The sequence below is a fragment of the Sturnira hondurensis genome, unplaced genomic scaffold, assembly GCF_014824575.4.
Source record: "Sturnira hondurensis isolate 20B ecotype Veracruz unplaced genomic scaffold, ASM1482457v3 Scaffold0018525, whole genome shotgun sequence".
Taxonomy (NCBI): domain Eukaryota; kingdom Metazoa; phylum Chordata; class Mammalia; order Chiroptera; family Phyllostomidae; genus Sturnira; species Sturnira hondurensis.
The window spans coordinates 13,744,837-13,767,062 of record NW_028091156.1 but is presented as its reverse complement, the minus strand read 5'-3'; the positions used below and the strand labels follow the sequence as shown (position 1 = coordinate 13,767,062).

At 47.0% G+C, this 22,226-nt stretch overlaps 1 protein-coding gene across 2 annotated transcripts in view; it reads right to left on the bottom strand.

Moving 5' to 3' along the window:
• Positions 1 to 945: 945 nt before the first annotated feature.
• The window catches only part of RAB4A (RAB4A, member RAS oncogene family), a 30,257-nt gene continuing 8,976 nt past the window's right edge, over positions 946 to 22,226 (bottom strand). Inside the window, exons 2-8 of one of the 2 annotated variants that reach the window (XM_037069358.1) lie at positions 17,611 to 17,691; positions 16,497 to 16,611; positions 11,416 to 11,478; positions 9,760 to 9,914; positions 7,890 to 7,985; positions 7,086 to 7,221; positions 946 to 2,565 (exon numbers count right to left, since the gene is read on the bottom strand). In XM_037069358.1, coding sequence (XP_036925253.1) covers positions 7,106 to 7,221; positions 7,890 to 7,985; positions 9,760 to 9,914; positions 11,416 to 11,478; positions 16,497 to 16,611; positions 17,611 to 17,691 — 626 coding nt within the window. In that variant the 3' untranslated portion in view covers positions 946 to 2,565; positions 7,086 to 7,105. Of the gene's footprint in view, positions 2,566 to 5,330; positions 5,342 to 7,085; positions 7,222 to 7,889; positions 7,986 to 9,759; positions 9,915 to 11,415; positions 11,479 to 16,496; positions 16,612 to 17,610; positions 17,692 to 22,226 lie in introns of those variants that run through there. The other variant, XM_037069359.1, reaches the window with a different exon arrangement.

Below are 22,226 nucleotides of genomic sequence, written 5' to 3'. Positions count from 1 at the left end.
CTTTGCAACAGCCTTTGAAGAAGTTCCCAATGGTGCGGCGACTACACAACCTTTACAAAATGTCATCAGAGCTGCACGCTGAATTAGGAGCCTTGGATGTTTCCAAATACTACAGCCTAAAAAACTGGGGCAGAGGAAGATTGGCATAATGTACAGTTGTGGAAGCTGACCAGTACCTCATGTGTTGTTTTCTTCATACTTGTGCATGCTGAACACCTTTGTAATAGAAAACAACACAAATCTAGATTCGCTGATCACATTATTTTATAGTAGTAGCAGTATTTTTTTTAAATTTTGAGAGTGCGCTTATTAAGGCCGGGGACAGTGACATGAGGGAGGGCTCAGGGCAGAGAAAGCAATAGGAGAGAGCCTGGGTGAGGCCCCTGGGGGTCAGGGCTGGGGCTTGGCCTGGAGGAGCCACAGCTGCCCATTGCTCCTGGGTGTCTCAGGGACCCTCAGAGGCTGGGAGACACATGCCTGTGGGGGAAGCAAAGCGTGGGGGTGCTCCTGGGGTGGGGGTGGGGGGCCGGTTGGTGTTTTCTAACCTTAAACACCGGTGGCTGGCAGCTCGCCTGCTGCTTGTCTTCCTGCAACTGGCAAGTATCCGTGAGCTGCTCTAGCAAAGGAAAGGAACCCAAGGAAGGGGGTGTGGGAACCTCAGCTTTATGGCCAGTTGGACAGAAGTACCTGGACTTGCGATCTGGGGGGTGGGTGGGTGTGGGGTGTGTGTGTGTGTGTGTGTGTGTCAGACTCAGCCTTCAATCTGTGGGACCTGATACTGTCTCCAGGTGGACAGTGTGGAACTGAGTAATCGCAAGGCACCAGCTGCTGCCTGGAGACCCAGGGAATCGGCTGGTGGCGGTGGAAACCATGGCACTGATGTGTAGTACAAAATCACCCCCTTTCTTCCTTTCCCCTAAAGACTTTCATTAAGAACTGCCACGGTTTGGTTCTCCAGCAACTTTTATTGGTCAAAGGATGTGGAATTTCTGTGCAGTATCTATGGTTTAATTAACAGGCTCATTTATAAGTCAACTTAACATTCATGTTATTTAAAAAATTTCTGTGTATGAGTAAACGGACGTGGTGGAATGGACATGCTCTTTGCCCATGCAGGAAGCTGTTCAAAGAGCAGCTTGCAAAACCATCATAAATGCGACACCGAATGAAACGTTCGTCCAGCGAGGTCCGAGGAGTAGTTCCGTCTGAGAATTCGCTTCATAGTCTGACTTTTCAAAGTAAAACACTCAAGGCTTTTTAAAAGCAGAATTAAAATATCTAAAACAGATACATACTGATATTTTATCCATGTCACTTCCTGCCGTTGGTCGTGCCACTGTGTTCTGTTGATGGGAAAATGAAACTTACCAGGCAGCCTGCAGCTAAAAAGTCAAGTGGAAGAACGCATCTGAGGTGAAGAATACTTTTTAACTTTTCAGCCTTAAATAATGCTGTATTTCAACTTTAGAGAACAGTTGTATTATATATTTTTTGCATTGACATTTTAAAATACTAGAACAAGTCTTTGCAATACAATACATACCGTACTTCAATAAACCTCACGTGACTTAAAAACGTGTGGACTTCAGAACTGTACTAAGGCGTTTACGTATTCAGCAAAAGCTACGCCGGAATTTCTTAGTGGCATCCCTTTCACGTTAAGTTGATTTAATGGGCTTCCTTCCAAGGAGCAGGAAACAGTAAAAGGCTTACAAAAGAGGCGGTGGCGTTCTAAGGCCAGACCCTAGGAAAAGCACAGGAGCAAACCAAGGGTTTTCCAGCAGGAAGACCAGACCAGGAGTGCAGCCCAGGTGATGGGTCTGTCACTGCGCGTGCCGACAGGGACGCGTGGGCCAGCGACCTGGCGAGTGTGGTGGATGGTGCCGAGTCGGCGGGGCTGGTCGCAGCGCCTGGGGCAGCAGCTGTCGGCTGCACTTCCTGACGTGATCTTGATGCGGATGCTTGGACATCAGCAGATTGCTGGACAGGGTCAAGTTCACAGGAGAACACTTTCGATTTCCTTTTGCTACGTGAGTAACGAGTGTGTAGTGTGTCGGTGGGGTCACGTACACGCCTCGTGGACTGTGACACACAGAACCGAGCGAGCACCGTGCTGGCCAGTGACGCTGGAGTGTGAACGACACAACCAACCTGGTGACCGCACGCCTCTCGGCCAGCAGATCTCAGGTTGCATGATTAAGGAAAATAAAACATTTGACTGCATTTCATGGGACCTTCCAGTAGGTCACACATACATCAGACACCATGCTGCAGAGTCGTGGGGCTAGAGTGTATACAGTGTGGGCCAGGGTCTGAACTGGAGGCGAAAGGAAACTGAACGGAACATGTTTACACACGTTTAGGCATCTCACGGTGTGGTCCACCGAAGGATGCCACCACGTGACGTGGTTTGCTGAGCCACACTCACTAGCTTACACAATACACCCAAACCTCCCCCCGCCCCCGGACAGAGATCTACTTCTGTACAAAGTAGAAAAAGGTGGTGGTAAAAAACTTCTTCTTCAGGCTCCGACAATTGGGTCCCAAATACCACTGCACGAGCACCTAAAAAACAGTGAGAAGAACTTAGAAACATGCACATCTGTAAATGCACAAATACAGCTCACAATCCCAAAGGGAGCAGTGAATACCTGCAACTTTTAGTTCAGCTTCACACCTTTTAGATCATGTTGACTGAATGTAAAAAGTCCACCGTGGTAAATGAGAAGAAAGAGGAAGCTTTAAAACGTTACAATCTGTTTGCAAATTCTATAAACAAGTTTTCTATTTTAGCAGCAGGCACGTGCACCTGGGCTTCCAGGAGCCCCAGAAGGCACCGCCCCGACCTGAGGGCAGAGGCATCCCTACCTCCCACCAAAACGGCCCCCCCGTTCTTCCTGAGCAAGTGCATGGAAGGGCTTCCAGTCCTTTCAAGTAGAACATACAACTTTTTTCCTAAAAATGGTAAAGTTGAGTTTAATTTGTCCTTTCGCTATTTGTTTTCTATCTGTCTCATCTGTTCCTTACTCCCCTCTTTTTTCTGCCTTCTTTGGATTACTTATACCATGTACTGTACTCCACTTTAATTCCTACGTTAGCTTATTGGCCACAACTTTTTATGGTGGTATTGGAGTGGCTGTTTTAGGATTTAAAAAAACTTATTAAGACTTTTTTTTGGAGAAATTTTACATTCAGAGGACAACTGAGGGAAAAGCACAGAGACTTCCCATGTACCCCCTGCCCCCCAACATTCCTACCAGAGTGGAACACTGTAACAACCCATGAACCTACACGGACACATCATCACCCCAAGTCCACTGTTTACGTCACTCTTGGTGTTGGACAGCCTATGGGTTTGAACAAGTGTGTAATGGGTATCATCATGACATCACACAGAGTATTTCGCTGCCCTACCCATCTGTGTTCTGGCTCCTCATCCCTCTCTCCCCAAACCCTGGCACCCACTGATCCTTTCACCGTCTCCATAGTTTTGCCTTTTACCAAATGTCGTATTGTTGGGATCATACAGTACGCAGCCTTTTCAAATTGGCTTCTTTTACTTAGTGATGCGCATCGAAGGTTCCTACACGTCTTTTCATGGCTTCGTGGCTCATTTCTTTTTAGTGGTGAATAATCTATCGTCTGGACGCGCCACAGTTTGTTTGTTCATTCTCCTACTTGTGGGACATCTTGGTTGCTTCCAAGTTTTGGTAATTGGGAACAAAGCTGCGATAAACACCCGTGTGCAGGCTTTTGTGCAGATGTAAGTGTTCAACTCCTTTGGGTAAATATCGAGGGGAAAGACTGCTAAATCACATAGGAAGAGTATACTTCGTTTTGTAAGAAAATTCCAAAGTGTCTTCCATGGCGGCTGTCCCATTTTGCACCACCACCAGCAATGAATGAGAGTTCCTGTGCTCCACATCCTCGCCAGCATTTGGTGTTGTCGGTGTCTTGAATTGTGGCCGTTCTAACAGGTTCGCAGTAGTGCTAACTTACTTTAATTTGCATTTCCCTTATGACATATGATGTGAAGCCTATTTTCATAGACTTACTGTCATCTCTCTGTCTTCTTTGGTGAGGTGTCTTTTAATGTCTTTGGTCTATTTTAACATTGGGTCACTTGTTGCACTGCATGGCTAGCTCAGTTGGTTGGAGCACTGTCCAGTACACCAAAAAGGCTGCGTGTTTGATTCCTGGTTGGGGCACATACTCATGTTGCAGGTTCAATTCCCAGTCCGGGCATGTATGGGAAGCAACTGACTGATGTTTCTATTTCACATCAATATTTCTCTCTCTCTCAAATCAATAAAAATATAACCGTGGGGTGCTTGTTTCCTTACTGTTGAGTTTGAAGAATTCTTGGTATATTTTGGATAATAGTCTTTCATTAGATATGTCTATTGGAACTATTTTCTCCAAGTCTGTGGCCTGTCTTCTTATTCTCTTGACATTGTCTTTTATGGAGCAGAAATTGTAATGGAGCCTAGTTTATTGGTTGGTGTTGTATCTGAAAAGTCACCATCATACCCTTGGTCAACTACTTTTTCTCCTACCTCATCCTGTAGTTTTATGGTTTTACATTTAACATTTAGGTCTGTGGTCCATTTTGGGCAAATTTTTGGAAAGAGTGGAAGACCTGTGTCTAGATAGCTTTTTTTGGTATGTGAATGGCCAGCTGTCCCAGCACTAGTTGTCGAAAAGACTATTCCTGTTCCACCATCTCGCCTTCATTCCTTCATGGAAGATCGGCTGCTGTATCTATGGGGTTTGTTTCTGGACTCCGTTCTGTTCCACTGATCCGCTGGTCTATCTTTTCACCAGTGCCACTCTGTCTTTATTGTTACACTGTCTTGGAGTTGGGTAGTGACAGTCTGCTAACGTTGCTCTTCTCCTCCATTATCGTGTTGGCCATTCTGGGTCTTTTGCCTCTCCACATACATGTTAGAATCAGTCTGACTTTCTGCAAACAGATCTTGCTTTGTTAGGTATGTTTAGCTAGTGTCCTTTTTTTAGATGCTAACATAAATGGTACTGTGTGTGTGTGTATGTGTTTTGAAGATTTTATTTATTTTTAGAGAGGGGAAGGCAGGGAGCAGGAAAGGGAGAGAAACATAGGCATGTGAGAGGTACATTGATAGGATGTCCTGTGCACGCCCCCTATTGGGGACCTGGCCCACAACCCAGGCATGTGCCCTGACTGGGAACTGAACCAGCGACCCTCAGTTCACAGGCTGGCACTCAATCCATGGAGCCACACCAGCCAGGGCTGTGTTTTTAAGTTCAAGTTGAACTTGTTCATTGTTGGTATATGGAAAAGGGACTGACTTTGTATGTTCACCTGTGTCCTGCAAGTGTGCTATACAGTCACTTATACAGGAGTGTATGGATTCCTGCGGGTTTTCTACGTAGATAATTACATCATCTGCAAACAAAGACAAGTTAATGTCTTCCTTTCCAATTTGTATACCTTATATTCCCCTTGTCTTATTGTGTTGGCTAGAACATTCTGGATGAAGTTGAAAAGGAGTGGGGGGAGGGGACCTCCTTGCCTCGTACCTTAGTGAGGTACCTTAGATTGTACCTTTGTCACGATCTTAGTGACAAAGCTCCAAGTTTCTCACCACTGCGTGTGATGTTAGTAGTGGGTTTTCTTGTAGATATTAATCAAAATGAGGGAATTACCATCCATTCTTAGTTTACCAAGAATTTTCATCATGAATAGGAGTTGGACTTTGTCAAATAATTTTTCTGCATCTCGATATGATCATTTGATTTTTCTTCCATAGCCTGCTGATGTGATGGACTACATTAGTTAATTCTGGAATGTTGAACCAGCCTTGCATACCTGGGATAAATCCCACTTAGAGGTGGTATGTAATTCTTTTCATACACTGTTGGATTTAATGTGCTAATATTATTATTTTTTTCTAGGATTTATGCATCTATGTTCATGAGAGATATTGGTCTGTAATTTCCTTGTAATGTGTTTTTCTGGTTTTGGAATTAGGGTAATGCTGGCTTCATAGATTAAGTCAGAAAGTATTTCATCTACTTCCATCCTATGAAAGAGATTGTAGAAAATCAGTATAATTTCTTCCTTAAATGTTTGGTAGAATTCACCAGTAAACCATCTGGGCCTAGTGCTTTCTGTTTTAGAAGGCTGTTAATTATTGGTTCAATTTCTTTAATAGGTATCCACTTACTCACACTGTCTATTCCTTTTTGTGTGTTTTAGCAAATTGCATCTTTCAAGGAACTGGTCTATTTCGGGTAGGTTATCAGCTTCATTGGCTTAGAGTTGTCCACAGGATCTGCAGAGTGGTCTTCCCCCTTGCCTTTTGGATATTTGTAACCTGCATTCTTCTTTTTCTTCGACTGATTGGAGGCTTACTGCTTTTATTAATCTTTCAAAGCACCAGCTTTGGTTTTGTTAATTGTTTTTACTGATTTCTTAGTTTTAAATTTAATTAATTTCTGCTCTAATTCTTATTATTTCATTTCTTCTGCCTTCTTTTTTCCTAGTTTCCTATAGTGTACACATAAGTGAGTGTATCTAGATCTTTCTTTCCAATATATTTATTCAATGCTATGAATTTCCCTCTAAGCGCTGCATTTGCTGCACCCCACCCCCAATTTTGATGCTATATTTTGATTTTTATTTAGTTTAAAATACTTTTAAATTTCTCGAGATTTCTGCTTTAACCCGTAAGTTATTTAGAAGTATCCTGTTTAATCTCCATGTATTTTGGATTTTCCAGCTATCCTTCTATTACTGATTTTTAGTTTAATTCCATTGTGGTCCGAGAACAGACATCGTATGACTTTTGTTCTTTTACATGTGGTAAGCTGTGTTTTATAGCTGAGAATTTGGTCTCTCTTGCTGAGTATTCCATGTGAGCTTGAAAAGAACAGGTAATTCTACCGGAGAATGTCTAACATTTAATTCTGCAGTCACCTCCCCTTTCCGTAATGTAGCAGCGAACAGCAGTGAGGGTCTTTACGTAAAGCACGGGTGGGTCTCCGGGTAGCGAACACAGCAGGAGGCTGAGGGGCCAGCAGAGGCTCTGCATGTGGGCACCTACCTCCGCGCTCCCCGGCTGCTCTAGCAGCCGCACTCCTGCGCGCTTGGGGCCTGTGCTCGGCGCGGCGACCGCAGCTGTCTCAGGGCAGCATCTCCGTACTGAATGCCGGAGCCCATTCTCTCTGGGTCCAGCTCACCTGAGGGACAAGCAAGTCTTTTAGGACAAGTTTTTATGTTTCTGTGATCCCCCAAATATATTAAGTTGAAAAAGAAGAAGAAAAACAAGTGCAGAATGCGGTATACACACACCACTGTTTTTACTGAAGAGGAAAAACACGCACAGCTGCGTCTGCTTGCCGGGCGCAAAGCAGCTTTGAAAGGCGCCCGAAGAACTGACAACAACAGCTGGAGTTCGGCACGGCCGGGGGCGGGAGAGGGGTGGCAGTGGGGGTGGCGCTTTCTGTGCAGTTTGGAGTTATGTGAATATATTACGTACAAAAAGGTAAATTCATGTAAAACTGAACTACAAGGGTATCATTTTTCCCTAACCAGACGGGTAAAACTACAGCCGAGCCCAGTGAGACCCCCGTGGGCAGGGCCTGAGGGCAGTGAGCACGTGCACTCACCACCAGTGGGGCGGCACACTGCCGCGGGGCTGGCAGGAGGAACCGGACGGCCTGTACGTGTTTCCCGAATGCTTACACTCTGAGACCCAGCAGTTCCACTCCTGGGAACGCAGTCTCCACACACACGCACGCGCGTGAAAGGATGTACACAGGTTACCGCTGTAGCATTATCTGTGGGAGCCAGAGTTTGGCAACAACCCCAACGTTCAAAGTAGACTGATTCAACGAATGAAGTTTACCTGATTCAATTTTGTTAAGTATTTTTCTTGCACACTGTACAAAGGCCTCTTCTACATTCTCCCCCGTTAGTGCACTTGTTTCCAAAAACATCAGTTCTAAAATTGACATCAAACACAGTACAAAGCCATATTTAGAAGCCAATCATAATTACTCAATTACCAACAGCCTGTTTTGTATTCTCCTAGAGTAGCAGGTGAAATTTAAGTAATTACTTAAAACCATGTATTTTTGCAAATACAAAACCAATACATACATACACACATGTATACATATTTATATGCATCCTCACCCAAAGGACGTTTTTTTCATTGCTTTTAGAGAGAGAGGAAAGAAGAGAGAGAAACGTTGATGTGAGAGAGAAGCATCAGTTCTTGCCTCCCATTCATGCCCAGACTGGGGAATCGAACCCGCAAGCTCTCAGGTACGGGATGATGTTCCAACCAACTGAGCCACACCAGCCGAGGCTGTCACTATGTGTTTTTAAATGTTATCAGAAGCCTAGCCTTCTGTGAAAAGTACCAGTACCTTGTACCAGCACTTAAATCTGTGGAGGAGATGGAGTGAGCAGCAATTCTTGGTGAGGATGCAGGCTGGCTGAAACGGCCCAGCTCCCCACCCAAGATGGGAAGGAACAACTTCCTTCTCCCATAAGCTGTATGTCACCCCAAATATAATGTACATGCTTTTACATTTAGGGGGGACTGTACTGCCGTTTGTCATTCTGACTATGAAGAGGTCTTATAAGAATCAACGCTCCTCTTATCCCCCAAGGTCGGTTCTCCATGACCTTGGAGGTGAACCTCAGCCTCGGGCCCCGGCTCCCTCACTGGTAGAAGTGCAGAGCCTTCCCATGACCTCTGAGCCCCTGAGCTGCCACATGCTATGCTTCTGCATTTCTAAATGGCTTACACACACACACACACACACACACACACACACACACACACACACACACACACAATGGCTCCTGTGTCCCCTCATGTTTCCCTTCCCAGCAGAAAGCCAGTCAGTGTGTAAGAATAGAGTTTGGTCATCCTAGAGTTGAACTGAAAATGCGTATCGGGCTATTTTAGTTCTTGGTTGTTTCTAGAAATTAAAGTTCTTTAAAATATCTGAATTCCTATCATTCTGTTACCTAGAAGCAACCGCTAAGTTTGTGTGCAAATCTTGTGTATTCTTTTTTTTTAAAAGATTTTATTTATCTTTAGAGGGGAAGGGAAGGAGAGAAGTATCAATGTATGGTTGCCTGTCGTGGGTCCCCTGCTGGGAACTGGCCTGCAACCCAGGCGTGTGCCCTGACTGGGAATCGAACCACGATCCTTTGCTTCACAGGCCTGTGCTCAATCCACCAAGCTATACCAGCCAGGGCCAAATCTTGTGTGTTCTACATGGAATTTGGAGAGGTCTCAAAGCCATCTCCAACTTAAATGTAATGGGACCCAGATAAAGCCACTACACCCAATATTTCTCCTACTACTTCTTTCTATTTAGATGTAGTATTTCACTATCTTACCTGCAAACTACGTTAAAAAGATGACATCATCTGATGAGAGTCTTTAAGAATTTTGTTGTTAATTTCACTTTAAACCAAGACCTGTCACATTCAAAGATCCCAGACTGAAAAGTTGTTACGCAACATTAATGCATTTAATGTGAGCATTTGTTCTTATCATTATAGTAACTTGCACAGGCAGAATGCAATATTGTGAAAATATGCTAAGTAAGTCTCAATTCATAGTAGGCAACTGGAAGGCCTACATTTCCTAAATATAGTTTAATCTCAAAACTCCAGTAGCTAAAAGCTAAAAGCAATGTTTTCACCCCCAAATCTGCCACTGAAGCAGCACTAACAGGTCAAAGGTCACTTGCCATTTTCTTGAGCGAATCTGGAGGCTTCTAAGAAAGTGACCTCGCGATCTGCGTCCAGGTCCTTCTTGTTCCCACAGAGGATGATGACGATGTTCTGGCTTGCTAGCATTCTGGCATCTGTTAACCAATTAGTAAGCGCATTGTAGGTTTCGCGGCTGCGTAATACAAGATTGTGAAAATAATACATGTATTTTATAACACCAGCAACTCTTTCTGGTCATTCACACTACTCACACTGCTTTCAAACACACAGGGTAACGCCGGCAACCTTCACTGTGACTCAGACAGACAGGCTGAACGACCCCAGTACATTCTGTACCCCCTGCATTGGCGCTGTCTTGTTTCCAGAAAAATGAGACAGCAAATCAGGTATTCTGTTGTTTTCTGTTTGCGCAATCAAGGTGCAAAAGGAAACAAAGGCCCTTCATTAAATTTACAAATATTTATTGAGCTCACAGGATGTGAAACACAAGATCTAACAGGTAATTGTTGCCATCGAGCGATCAATCCGTGCAATGCGCTGGCACTTTGTTTCGTGGGAATTTATCACGCCGATTCTTTATAAGGCCTCTGTGACACGGACTCTGAGGCCCAGAGAGATGAATTAAGTTACCCAAAGTCATGGGGCAGCCAGTGGTGCAGCCAGGATGTAACCAGGTCTTTTTTCAGACCTGCTGTTCCCAGCCCACACGCAGCCAAGGACAGACGCCCCCTCCTGGCGCTTTGACAGCCTACTGACTCCTCAGTGTAGCAAGCGGAGCCCCTCAGGACTGGGTAAGTGGGGCAGTCTGGGCTGGGGGCCTCTTTCCCACTCAGGGTGTGTGTCATAGAAGCTGGGTAATGCCCTCTAGTGGGGCCAGTTCCTACCCAGAAAAGAGCCCTTGGGGGACCGTTTAGATGATAAGATTCTAAGGCCCTGCAGCGAACACCGAGGCCAACACTGTCTGATGGGACCTTTGCCAGGACTGGCACATTCTGTAACCTGCTTGGATGTGTTTCCTGAGCACAAGAAACAGGGCGGGCGAGACCAAGGAACTGCCTTTTTGCTGTCGTTTAACTGCAACATGTGGGTGATGGCTACACGGAGGGCAGTGCCAAATTAGATCCTGATGAGCACCCAGAGCTTTACACCACCCGGCGTGCCTGCCCAGTACCCCATGAGTATCGAATGGTCACCACTGCCCATTCTGCAGACCAGGACACTAGAGTCCAGGCAGCCGGAGCACCGTGCCAGAGGACATCACCCCGCCAACAGCCCAGCACCGAGACAGGCGTTCAGGCCATCTAAGCCCATAGCCTGTGCCCTCAACCTCGGTCAATGTCAAGTATTTCCAATAATTTACCGCGTATGAAGCTTCACTTGGTAAACCTTAGGGAGAGTGTTAAAGCATCTTGTTGAGAAGCACAGTGACACTTATCTAGGTAAATGCTGATGGAGATACTTCTTTACACAGCACAGCTGCGGCAGAGGCTGGTCCAAAGCCTCCAAGACCCCAAATGAAAGGGCTGAGGGGCCTCCCCACTCCCAGCCGGGCGGTCCCGTGCACACAGCACACACTGCGCGCAGATGTGCCTGGACCTGACGGGGGCAGCTGGGGGCAGGCTGGCACCTCTTCCACTGGGTGTGTGTGTGGGGGGGGTGGGGGTCTGCATTACCTGGTGATGTCGTAAACGAGGAGAGCCCCAGCAGCGCCTCTGTAGTAACTTCGGGTCACAGACCTGAAAGAGTTACACTGCTTTTACGTTCAGCCAATCAAAGTCCTTCCCTGCTGAGCACCCTCTTCCCCACCAAAGCACCCACGTCCACGTCCACGTCGCAAACTGCAATGCAGGGGCAGATGTTGCTTTAAAAGAGACATGACTCTGCCCTGGCTGGTGTGGCTCCATGGACTGAGTGCTGGCCTGCGAACTGAGAGGTCGCCAGTTGTATTCCCTGTCAGGGCTCGTGCTAGTCCCCAGTTGGGGAACATGCAAGAGGCAGCTGATGGATGTTTCTCTTGCACATCGATGTTGTTTCTCTCCCTTTCTCTCTTCTTTCCCATTAAAAAAAAAGTGACTCAAAGACACGTAAACATACGTATGAGGAGCTGCTTCTGTCTGAAATCACATCAGAAAAGACAGGGAGGTGGGGACACGAGGCTGGGACAAGTATGTCCTCTAGAAGGAGAATGAAGGTCTCCGCAGACCCCGAGAGTCCTCTGGGAACGCTCAAGGAGGGTGTCTTCTGAAGGCACGAAAGGGGCCGCCATAAACCCGAGGCAGCACCAAGCACTAAGCAGTCCTACTGTGCTCCCTCTGGGGGTTCTGATCACCCCCATTCCCCCACAGAGCGGCCCGGGAAAGGGAGGCCCTCAGGTGGGAATCACGAATCCAGAGCCCCGTGCCCTGTCCTCACCACTCTGCCCTCCTTCCCCACATTGCAGCCGAGTCCCTTGGTGCATCTCGTCGGTCACGCTCTCCAGGACTGTTCTCTTTTGCTTACACACTCTCTCCCCTGCATTATCAATCTCCCTTGTGTTCATTTTTTCCCTAGGAGCATTCTTGGTCTTCATCCCTTGCATAGCTCTGCGCTCTGGGACGCCTTCCCGGCCCGGCTTCTGCAGCCCCGTCTCCCGGCCTTCGTCCTCTCACCAGCTGCGGCTTCTCCAACCCCAGAGCACCCCGACTCTGCCCTGGGTGTGCCCCGGCCCCCAGGGCTGGGTCCTCGATTTTCTCTTCTTTGAATGCTCTCGGTTCAGATTTAACCTTCAGCTCAGACCACTTCTGGAAGCTCCAACTGTTGCCCCAGCATCTCCACGTGACCTGACCACCTGGGGAACATGTCACACTCAACGTCTGTAAGACAGGCTCTGGTTTCTACCCTCCAGGCCCTTCTCGGTGGGAGAGGGCAAAGCAGGTATTCGACCTGCCGGAAATCTATCCTTGGTTCTTCTTTTCACTCATCTCCACCCTGGACCTACTGGCGGGGCTCTGTATGGCCACATCTCACACTGTGCATGTCTTCCCAGCACCATCCTGATTCAGCTGCCTGGTCTTGGCTGGGACCTCTGCAGCTGCCTAGGGCTCCTGTCCCCACGGCCGCTGGTGTCCCTCACTCCATTCCCCAGAGTAGCAACTCCTCATCAAGGCCTATGGGCCCACTGTGCTCAGTGGTGGATTCGAGTCCAATCACCAGCCTCAGCCCTCACTGCCCACACACTGTGCCCCACGCATCTCTTCCATTCAGCAGTTTCTGAACTGCATCCTTTAGAATAAACCTGTAACAGCACACACAGCGCTCTCCTAAGTTCTGTGGGTCGTTCCAATGTATTACCAAAGCCTTGTGGGGGGAGGTATGGAAACCCCCGAATCTGTAGTTTGCTGGGTGGAAGTGAAGGTGGCCTGGGTACCCCATTTGTGACTGGGGTCCACTAGTCGGGGCGGGCAGTCTTGTGGGACTGAGCCCTTAACCTCGGGGGGGGGGGGGAAGCCGAAGTTGACTTCAGGTGGTGTCAGAACTGAACTGAACTGTGGGGCACCCAGTTGGTGTTGGAGAGTTGTGATAAACCCCACCTTTGGTGTCGGAAAAGAGACACCACAGAAATGCACAACGCCTGCGTTAGGGGGAACTGCTGAACTCACAGGAAAACTCAGCACTACCCATGACTGCTTTACTTGGTGAAAAGGCAGCCATTTCTAAATTTGTTTTAGCTTGAGGGAAGTCCTCTTTCTCCCATTATCCGGTTGCTACCACAGGGGGCACAGGCTGTGGGAGAGGGCAGCCGAGGGCAGCTGAGGGCAGCCGGGCCAGGATGGGGAGGGGGGATTGGTGGTGGGGGGAGGGGGGATTGGTGGTGGGGGGAGGGGGCTCTTTTCCACACATGTTAAGAGGCACCTCCTTTTTCTATTTTAGCTTCAGCAGGCATCTAGTTTCTAGAAAAAGAAGCATCTAAGTTCTCCTCAAGATACATCACATTAACATCTGTTTAATAATCTATTTAAAATTTTTTTACAACACTTGAATAATTATATACTTGAATAATTTCTGCAAGAAGCAGAAAAGCCATTCTTATATGGCTTCTTGCAGAAATTATTCAAGTATATAAATTTAAGCTTTAAGGTTACTGTTTTGAGGTCTAAAGTTTTTCCCCAAAGGTTATTTAAGCCAGAGCAATACAGGTATGGAGTTTTAAAGTAAGACACTGCTAACAGGCTGGAAATGAAGCACGGCTGTCTCCTGCCTGTTCTGAGTCCTGCCCCCCCGCCCCCCCCCAAAGAGAGTACTCTCCTTCAGAACTTGCTTTTTTCTTGGATTAATGACTCAATCATGTTGGACAGCCACGTGCTAGGCACTGCTCTGGGCTCTGGGGAAACAAACCCAAAATACAAAAAACCCTTACTTTGAAGAATCTTATAGTTTCATTTTTCTGATTTTTGTTTGGTATTTCTAAAAATGTTTATCAATGCTTTGACTTATTAACTTTAGAGCTTGTCACTCTCTTGCTTGGATAAAGCATCTTTAGCTCACCTGCGCCCCCACGCCCACTCTGCCAGATGGCAGCGTCAGCTCATGAGGTCCCCGCGTGACACTTCCTGTTCTTGCCCAGGAGGGTCCCCTGCCTGACTCCATCTTCCTCTTTCTGGGTCAAGTATAAGCTCCTGAAGTTTCTGAGATAACCTCCACCCGTCTCCTTGAGTATCTGAAGGCATTTTGATTTTACCTTCACACCTAATTGAGTTTGGTTACGTTTTGAATTTTGGGTTGGAGAAGAGTTTTCCATGCTGAGTGTTGAAGGCAACGCTTGAGTATCTTCTCGCTTCCAAATGATGCGTGACTTTTTCTCCACGGAATCTGTTTCTTCACTTTATCCCTCATTCTCTGAAATTTCACACGACATGCCGTCGTCTGGGCGTTTTCCCCACTCACTTACTTGCATTTGGCGTCAGGTAGGCGAACACATCTGGAATTGTAACCGTTCAATGGAAAGCTTTCTTTGTTTCCTCTGTCCTGCCTTCTGGGACTCCCAGTAGCCAGGCACTGTAACTCCTGAGTCAATTCTGCATGGTTTTTTTTATGTTGTCTGTCCCCTTTCATCTCAAATTTCTTGTTTAACTTCCTGGAAGATCACTACTCTATTTAACATTACTTTAATTGCTCTTTTAAAAATATAACTTTGTTCTCATTACTTGAATGCAATCTCTGCTCCAATTTCTGAGGATACTGTAGTTTTAGTGTTTCTTCTTGTCCCCGGAAAGTTGCTATTTTCTTTACTTTGGGCTATTTCAGAAATGTTCTTTGAATGCCCGGTGAGCCTGGTACCTTTATATTCACGAGTGAGGAATGAAAAGGTGCTCCGTGAGCAGCAATTGAAGTTGAGACTTCGACCCGGTGAGACTTCACTGTAAGACGGATGGACAGACTGGGCTGTTTTATTGGGGAAAGGGAAATGTTAGCATCTTAAGGCCTTCCTTCTGTGGCTTTGGTTTTCGTTGGAGAGGACTCGTTTCTCCTTCTTGAAACATATACTCCAGGCTCCTGGCAACTCCCCCCTGGCAGTGGGGGAAGAGGGTGAGGGTCCCAGACCTTCCATTAATCTCCCTCCTTCCAGCCCTTGCCTAACCTGGCCCTCCTCTGCGCCTTCTGACCTGGAATCAAGACCCTGTTTCAGCTCAGAGACTGAACCCCTCACTGTGCGCGTGCTGTAAACACTTCGACCCTCCCTCCTGCAGAGCCTGAAGCTTCCAGGCCCTGACCTGTCCTGGGTCTGGTCGGGGAGGCATGGCCTCCACCAATGACCAGTGCTCTCACAGACAGCTGCCTCTGCTTTAAGTCAGTCACCACGCTGACTTACCTTGAACATCTCTTTTTAAAATGTTTTAATCACAATTAAGCATTCTCCTTTTTTCATTAAAATTTTCTTATCTCAGTTGTTTTATAGTCATTTCAGTGGGGCTTTGGGGGTGAGAAGACATAAAAGTCGAGTTGAATCCACACGTTTAACCACCGCTTCCAAAAGAATGGTCGTGACTAAAAATGGTTACAATACTTTTGAGGCAAACAATTATTGAGCATTTAGAATACAGCATGAACCCGACTAGCGTCAGTTAATTAGTGTATAATTAAGTAAAATGCTTGCAGTGCGAAGTAATTTTATGTAACCGCGTTCTGAAACCTGAGTATCTGTTCTGACTGTGTATGTGTCCCAGCGGCCCACCTAAAGCATCGCCCTGCCTCTGTCCTGGTAGCTACAGAACACAGAACACAGAACACGGAACACGAAACCATGTCTGCGGTGACCCGGGGCCACCGCCGGGAGCACCAGTTACAGTCAAATAATACTGTGTGGGTGTCCATCGACCACAAGAACATGCTCTATTAATGTAAAAAACAAAACCTCTTAAGACACTTTTAAAAATTCTCTTTAAAAAGTGAACTATAGAAAAACTGTGTTATTACGTGGCCTCGTGTCCCTAAGCACACTGTGGAATGTGCAATGCCACACCCGATGGCCTCGCTGGCTCCATGAACAGACGAGCCCTGACATTTGGACGCACTCACTCAGGACGGACTCGAGGGGTTCTTTGGCAAACTGATCTCTGTGGAGAGAAACTGACTTTCAGCTCGTCTTAAAGCTTCCAAAGGTGGAGTTTCTAACATCTGTGTGAGGGGCTGGGGACGGCACATACATTAAGAGAACATAATTGATTATTTCAAATGTGATAATCAAACAATTTTATTAAGTTAGAGAAAGAGCTACCTGAATCGTTCTTGGCCTGCCGTATCCCATATCTGCAACTTCACGTATTTACCACCAACGTTTATTATCTTTGAACCGAACTCCACTCCTATTGTATGATTTGAGTCATCTTTGACTGAAAAAGAAAAAGAACAAGACATCTAATTAAGGACCGTACGGAAACAGGCTGACGGACTCAAATAAGCAACATTCCAGTCCAGGGTAAAGCCATGGACAGTGTCCTTCACTCCAGCCCCTCGTTTCTCCGGCGGGCAGCTGGCACGAGTTTGCTGTTTGAAACACCACACGCACAGCCCCTGTCCTCAAAGAGACAATGAAGCTTTTCCTCAAAACCCCTAAAACAAACCCCACACCGTGAAGCCTGGGCTTGGACCTGGTCACGATAAACGAGAGAGCCAGGTGCCCCGTCCCCTGCGGTGGTACTCTAAACAGAGACACTCGGTGCTGCCAGGGACAGATCTGCAACTCCGTCACTGGCGAGGGAATGAGAGTTTCAACTAGTTGAATGGAGAAATATTCTAAAGAAATACAGGGGAGCCAAAAGTCCTCAAAAAAAAAAAAACTCGAAGATCAGAGAGTAAGAGGAAAAGATAAGAGTAAACAAAACAAAAATCAAACGTCCAAAACGAGACCCGAGGCATGTTGTAGCTGTTGAGGTGCCAGGAAGCTGAGTGTCATGTGGTGATAGCTTGGAAGGGGCTTGTTGGAGAAATCCACACTATTGGTGTGAATGGGCAGGGAGGCAGGGAGGCAGGGAGGCAGGTGGCGCCGGCTTCCCGAACCCAGCTGCAGCGAGCTGTCTGCAGAGGAAGATCTGCGAGGACCAAAGGACAAGCTAAAAGCTCGCGCAGTCCCCGGACAGCTTACATTCCCCACTGCGAGAGACACGCCACCGCACCGAGAACCAGGGATGCTGTCTGCCTGGTGGGCTCACTGTTTCCTGGGGGCACGGGGTAAAAGGGTTGATGCCGACCACACCAGCTGGCCTCAGGCCTGGGCAGTGCAGAGCTAACTGGCATGGACGTTTTGCTAGAATGAAGCCACCAGGCAAAGCTGAGCAAGAGGGCGCTCTGAGAAGACATGCATGAAACCATGACCACTTCACGCCACTTACATTTTTTTTCAATGAACTGGTGAAGTAAGCAAGACTTGCCGGTTCCTGCATTTCCAATAACCAAGAACTTAAACAAAAAATCTGAAAAACAAAAGAGACCATGAAAAATAACTTTAAAAACAGGTGCTATAAATTTACTCTTAGATTACAATCATAAAGGTGAATGAAATCTCATCTGTTAATGTAACAAAATGAGGTAACGATACTTTGTGAAAACAACAAGGACCATGTTGACTCACCTTCTCACATTTTTGGTATTTGGCTTACACGGTAGTTCAGTGGTTTGTAGACCGTGCTTTGGGGACAACTTTCTTTGTTGCTGGAAGCCCGAAAACTACTCTTGTAATAAATAAAATCTGTCCCTTTGCTAGCCGCTGTTCAAAGAAATATGAATATGCATGATAAGCAAAAACACCTGAGAAATTTCTAGTGTTTTCCATGCAAAGGAAAAACCCTGGTGGATTTTTTTGGGGGCTTTGAGAAGTCCATTCCCTTCTTGTTCTTTTAAAACCAGGTATAAAGAAATCGTATCTGTTACTGAAGAAATCAATGAAACTGAAAATGGAAACACAAAAGAGAAAAAATCTGTGAAAAGCAGCACAGGCTCCTTGAAGAGATCAGAGAAACTGACAAACCAAGTGCAAGTGTGCTGGGCTCAGGGGTCTGGGGCTGTGTGGAGGGTGGAGGGCGGAGGGCGGAGGGCGGAGGGCAGAGGGCAGAGAGGATGGGGAATAGAGACAGAGACGTGCTTGTGTGAGGCCCTGTACCCCACACACTTGATCTGGGTGGCACTGGACAGCTGGTGGGAGGGGCAGCCCCACACCGCAGGGGACCGTCCTGACAAGGTGCCCAGAAAGGGAACAGGGCATCAGAGAGGGACTTAAGTGTCTGGTAGTGTCGCTCAGCAGTCTGGTGGGCGGTCGCGGCTGGAGGTCTTGTCTCGTCAGAGGGTAACAGATGGTGGATGCAGTGTCACAGGGTACGCAGGGCAGGCCGGCTCCAGACAGCTAACACGTGCCTATTCAGGCAGCGTTTAACAGCTTAGTGGCTGAGAACAGGAGTTTGGTGCTGGCCGCTTTGCACCAATGTCCCACCTTGCCATGAAGGAAGGAAACAGCGTGGGGGCCGACACGCAGGGGCCATCCTTCACCCACGTGTGTACAAGGACTGACATGGAAACAGGGGAGGAGACACCAATAGCCAATGCCAGGGATGAAACAGGCACATGGCCACGTCGAGGGGGTAACAGAACGACATGAACTCGAAACAAGAAACCTCGCGATCAGAAGAAAGGGGCCGATTCTTCGAAGATGCAACGTACAACCACTCACCCAACATCAGACAGATCATTGCAGAGCCCCAGAAGTATAAAGAAAATGGGATTTGTAAGTTTAAAACAAGAAGGGTTTCACTAGAGCGTTCTGCCAAACACGAAGGAGATTCAACGTCAATCCACGCGACCCCTCTGAGAAAACGGAAGGGAGGAAAACTTTTCCAAGATACTTTATAAAGCTGTTTTTACCTTGATACCAAAACTGGAAAAAGACAGTAATAGAACAAAACAAACTACAGAATAATATCCCTCATGAATATTTAATAAAATATTAGCTAACTGAATTCAGTAATATGTATAATATAAAATTATACACTGTGGCCAAATGGACTTTATTTCAGGGATGAAAGTCTGAAATATCTGAAAATCAATCAATATAATTACACTATAAATAGGTGAAAAGTAAAAAAATCACATGATCCTATCAACTGATGCAGATAAAGCATTTCACAAAACCCAACACCCATGACAGAAACGCTCCGAAACGAGAGCAGAGGAGGACCTCCTCGACTTGATAAGGAGCGTTTAAAAATTCTGCAACTGATCTTGTTGGTGCAAGACTGCTCTACCCCCAAGACCAGGAACACAGTGAGGAGGTGGCTCTCACCACTCCTATTCAGGGTCCTGTAGGGAGGTCTAGCCAGCACAATTAGGCATGAAAAAGAAACAAAGGCTCACAGATCAAAAAGGGAGAATAAAATTCTTCCTAATAGCAGACATGACTGTCTCCATAGAACATCCAAGGAATGCCCCCCGCCCAAAAAAGCCCTCCCACAACCAATACATGAGTTCAGCAAGGCCAAGATAAACACATAAAGGACTCTATGTTAAAAATTACAAAATACTGATGGAACAGAAGAAAACCTAAGTAAATGAAGAGACTTGTTGTGTTCATGGATTAGAAGGCTAGACTCAGTAAAGATGTCAGCTCTTCCCAAATTGATACATATGTTTAATCAAGTGTCTATTAGAATGCTAGCAATACTTTTTGGTCAATATCAACAAGATTATTCTAAAAGTTAAATGGAAAGACAAGGGAACCAGGACAACTAAAACAATTTTGAAAAATAAGAATAAAGTGCAAGGAATGACTTTCCCTGATTTGAATGCAGTGACAGTTTTCACAACTCTGTGTATTATTGGGAGGGAGGGAGACCCACAGATCAGTGCAACAGACTAGAGAACTGAAAAATGAACAGATGCTAATATATCCAATCAATTTCGAAAGAGCAAAAACAATTTAATGGAGGAAAGTTGGCTTTTTAGCAAATGGTGCTGAAACAAGTGACCATCCATAATACGGGAAAATGACCTATGACCTAAGTCTCATATCTTAAGAAAAATTAATTCAAAATAAATCACGACTTAAAAACAACACTTTAAAACTTTTAAGAAAAAATATGAAAGCTTTAAAAACTATGGCTAATCAAAGGGTTTGCATCAAAGAGGCAAAATCCCCCTCCCTGGGGCGGGGGCGCAGTCACCCAGCTGAAGAATTAGGGAAACCGCTGCCGCAGAGAAAAAGTACTGAAAACTGTCTCAGGAAGCTTGGTGGTTGTGCTGGGAAGAAGGGAAGGGGAGTCCCGGGAGGGTGCAGAGGGGAAGTTACCAGGAGAAAAAGACAGGGTGGTGGGTGATGCGAGGCCCTGACCCTGAGGGCGGGGGTCCGTCTCCGACAGGGAGAGAGACCTCCTCTCCTCTGAGACAAGAGGGCAAGGGTTCAGGATAAGCAGGGAGGTGAGTAAGTGTCCTGGCTGGAGGAGAGAGTTTCTTCAGGGTGGCATCTTCTTCCTGCCTGTCATGGGCTGAGAGAGAGAGAAAGGGCTTGGGTGAAAGGCTAGCACTGCCGATGGATAAGAGGAAGGACCGTGAAGTCCTCCTCAGCACCCAGATGGAAGGGGAAACCCTAAGCCCACTGTGATCTCCACCGTCACCAGGGCAGCAGGCGAGGCAGAGGGCTGGGAAGCTGGGCTTGGAATCTGCGAAGTGCGTGCAGTTGAAGGATGAGGAAGAAGAGGTGGAAGGAGGGGGCATGGGTGTCGTATCTGGAGAGGGAACAGCTCACTGCCTGAAAAGAAGGGAGGGGGTTGGGGGGCACCCGGAGGCAGGAGCTCTACAAGTGAAGACCGGATGGGTGTGATCAGAATGGGCCATGTGTCCAGTGAGCAGCCAGGGAAGTGAGCCCCTCAGTGGGGGCAGCAGAGGTGAGAGAGGGTGCTGAGAGCTGAAGTCACCAACCTGGGACGCTCAGGGGTTGACCGACCCCTCTGTATGGGGAAGCAGTCACTCAGGGTCAGGAAGGAGTTGGGGTGGAGAGGAAGACTAGGAGCCAGGTGACCCTGTGGAGTAAGGAATGACCCCAGGGTTATCTGATGACAGCAGTGAGGAGTTAGCAGAGCACAGGACATAAAATGATGTACTTCAGAAACCCCTGAAGTGCTGGCTTAGGGGGGAAGGAAGGTGTGGGCAGCAGGACAGCACGTGACCCATGGAGGCAGGTGAAGTCAGGAAGGAGGGAGGGAGGAGGAAGGAGAGCAGAGGCTAAGTGGGGCACTGCGCGTCTGCCCAGGGTCTGCCCAGGTCAGCACAAGGGATGGGGATTGTCTGCGGATTTAACTTCTGCAGCACAGGCTCTCCAGTGACAGCCTGGGGGCCGGGTCAGGGCCTGTGGTTTGGCCTAAGTGCTCATTAGGACCCGGCCCACTGTGTGGGGCCTGCTGTGTGGATGAAGGGCAGTCAGCAGGTGAGTGAGCAGGGCCAGCCAGCCAGCATCAAAGCCGCAGGTTCGGAGTTGCTCTCTGCTTGATGTAATAATCCGTTTTTAAAAAGAAAGTATCTCCTAAAAACTGCCCGGAAAAGGAAGTCAGTGGCCAGTGCAATAGCCAGAAATGAAGAGACCTAATAAAAACAGTCACCCTTAACCAGGAGACGAGTTTTGGGAATTTTGAAGAGTAGAATGTGGAGTTTGAGTGAGATATAGGTGGAGAAAACTCTGTGAAGAAATCAGGCCGAGTGCCTCGTCACAATGTTTCAGAGAACGCTCTAACTAGCACAATAAAAAAGGAGGCGGTAATTTCCTGAGGCTATGTACAGAAAACATGTCTTTCTGGACTGTGTTTTCCGAGCAAACCCCGAATACCCCAACGGAACGTGAGACTTCCGAGACGACGCAGATCTCTGACAGCACCCCTCACGAACGAACGTTCACGAGGTCTCTGCACTAGTTTGGAAGGTACAGGCTTTGGTTCCCGCCCCGTCCTCAGTTTCACCCTGAGTTCATAAT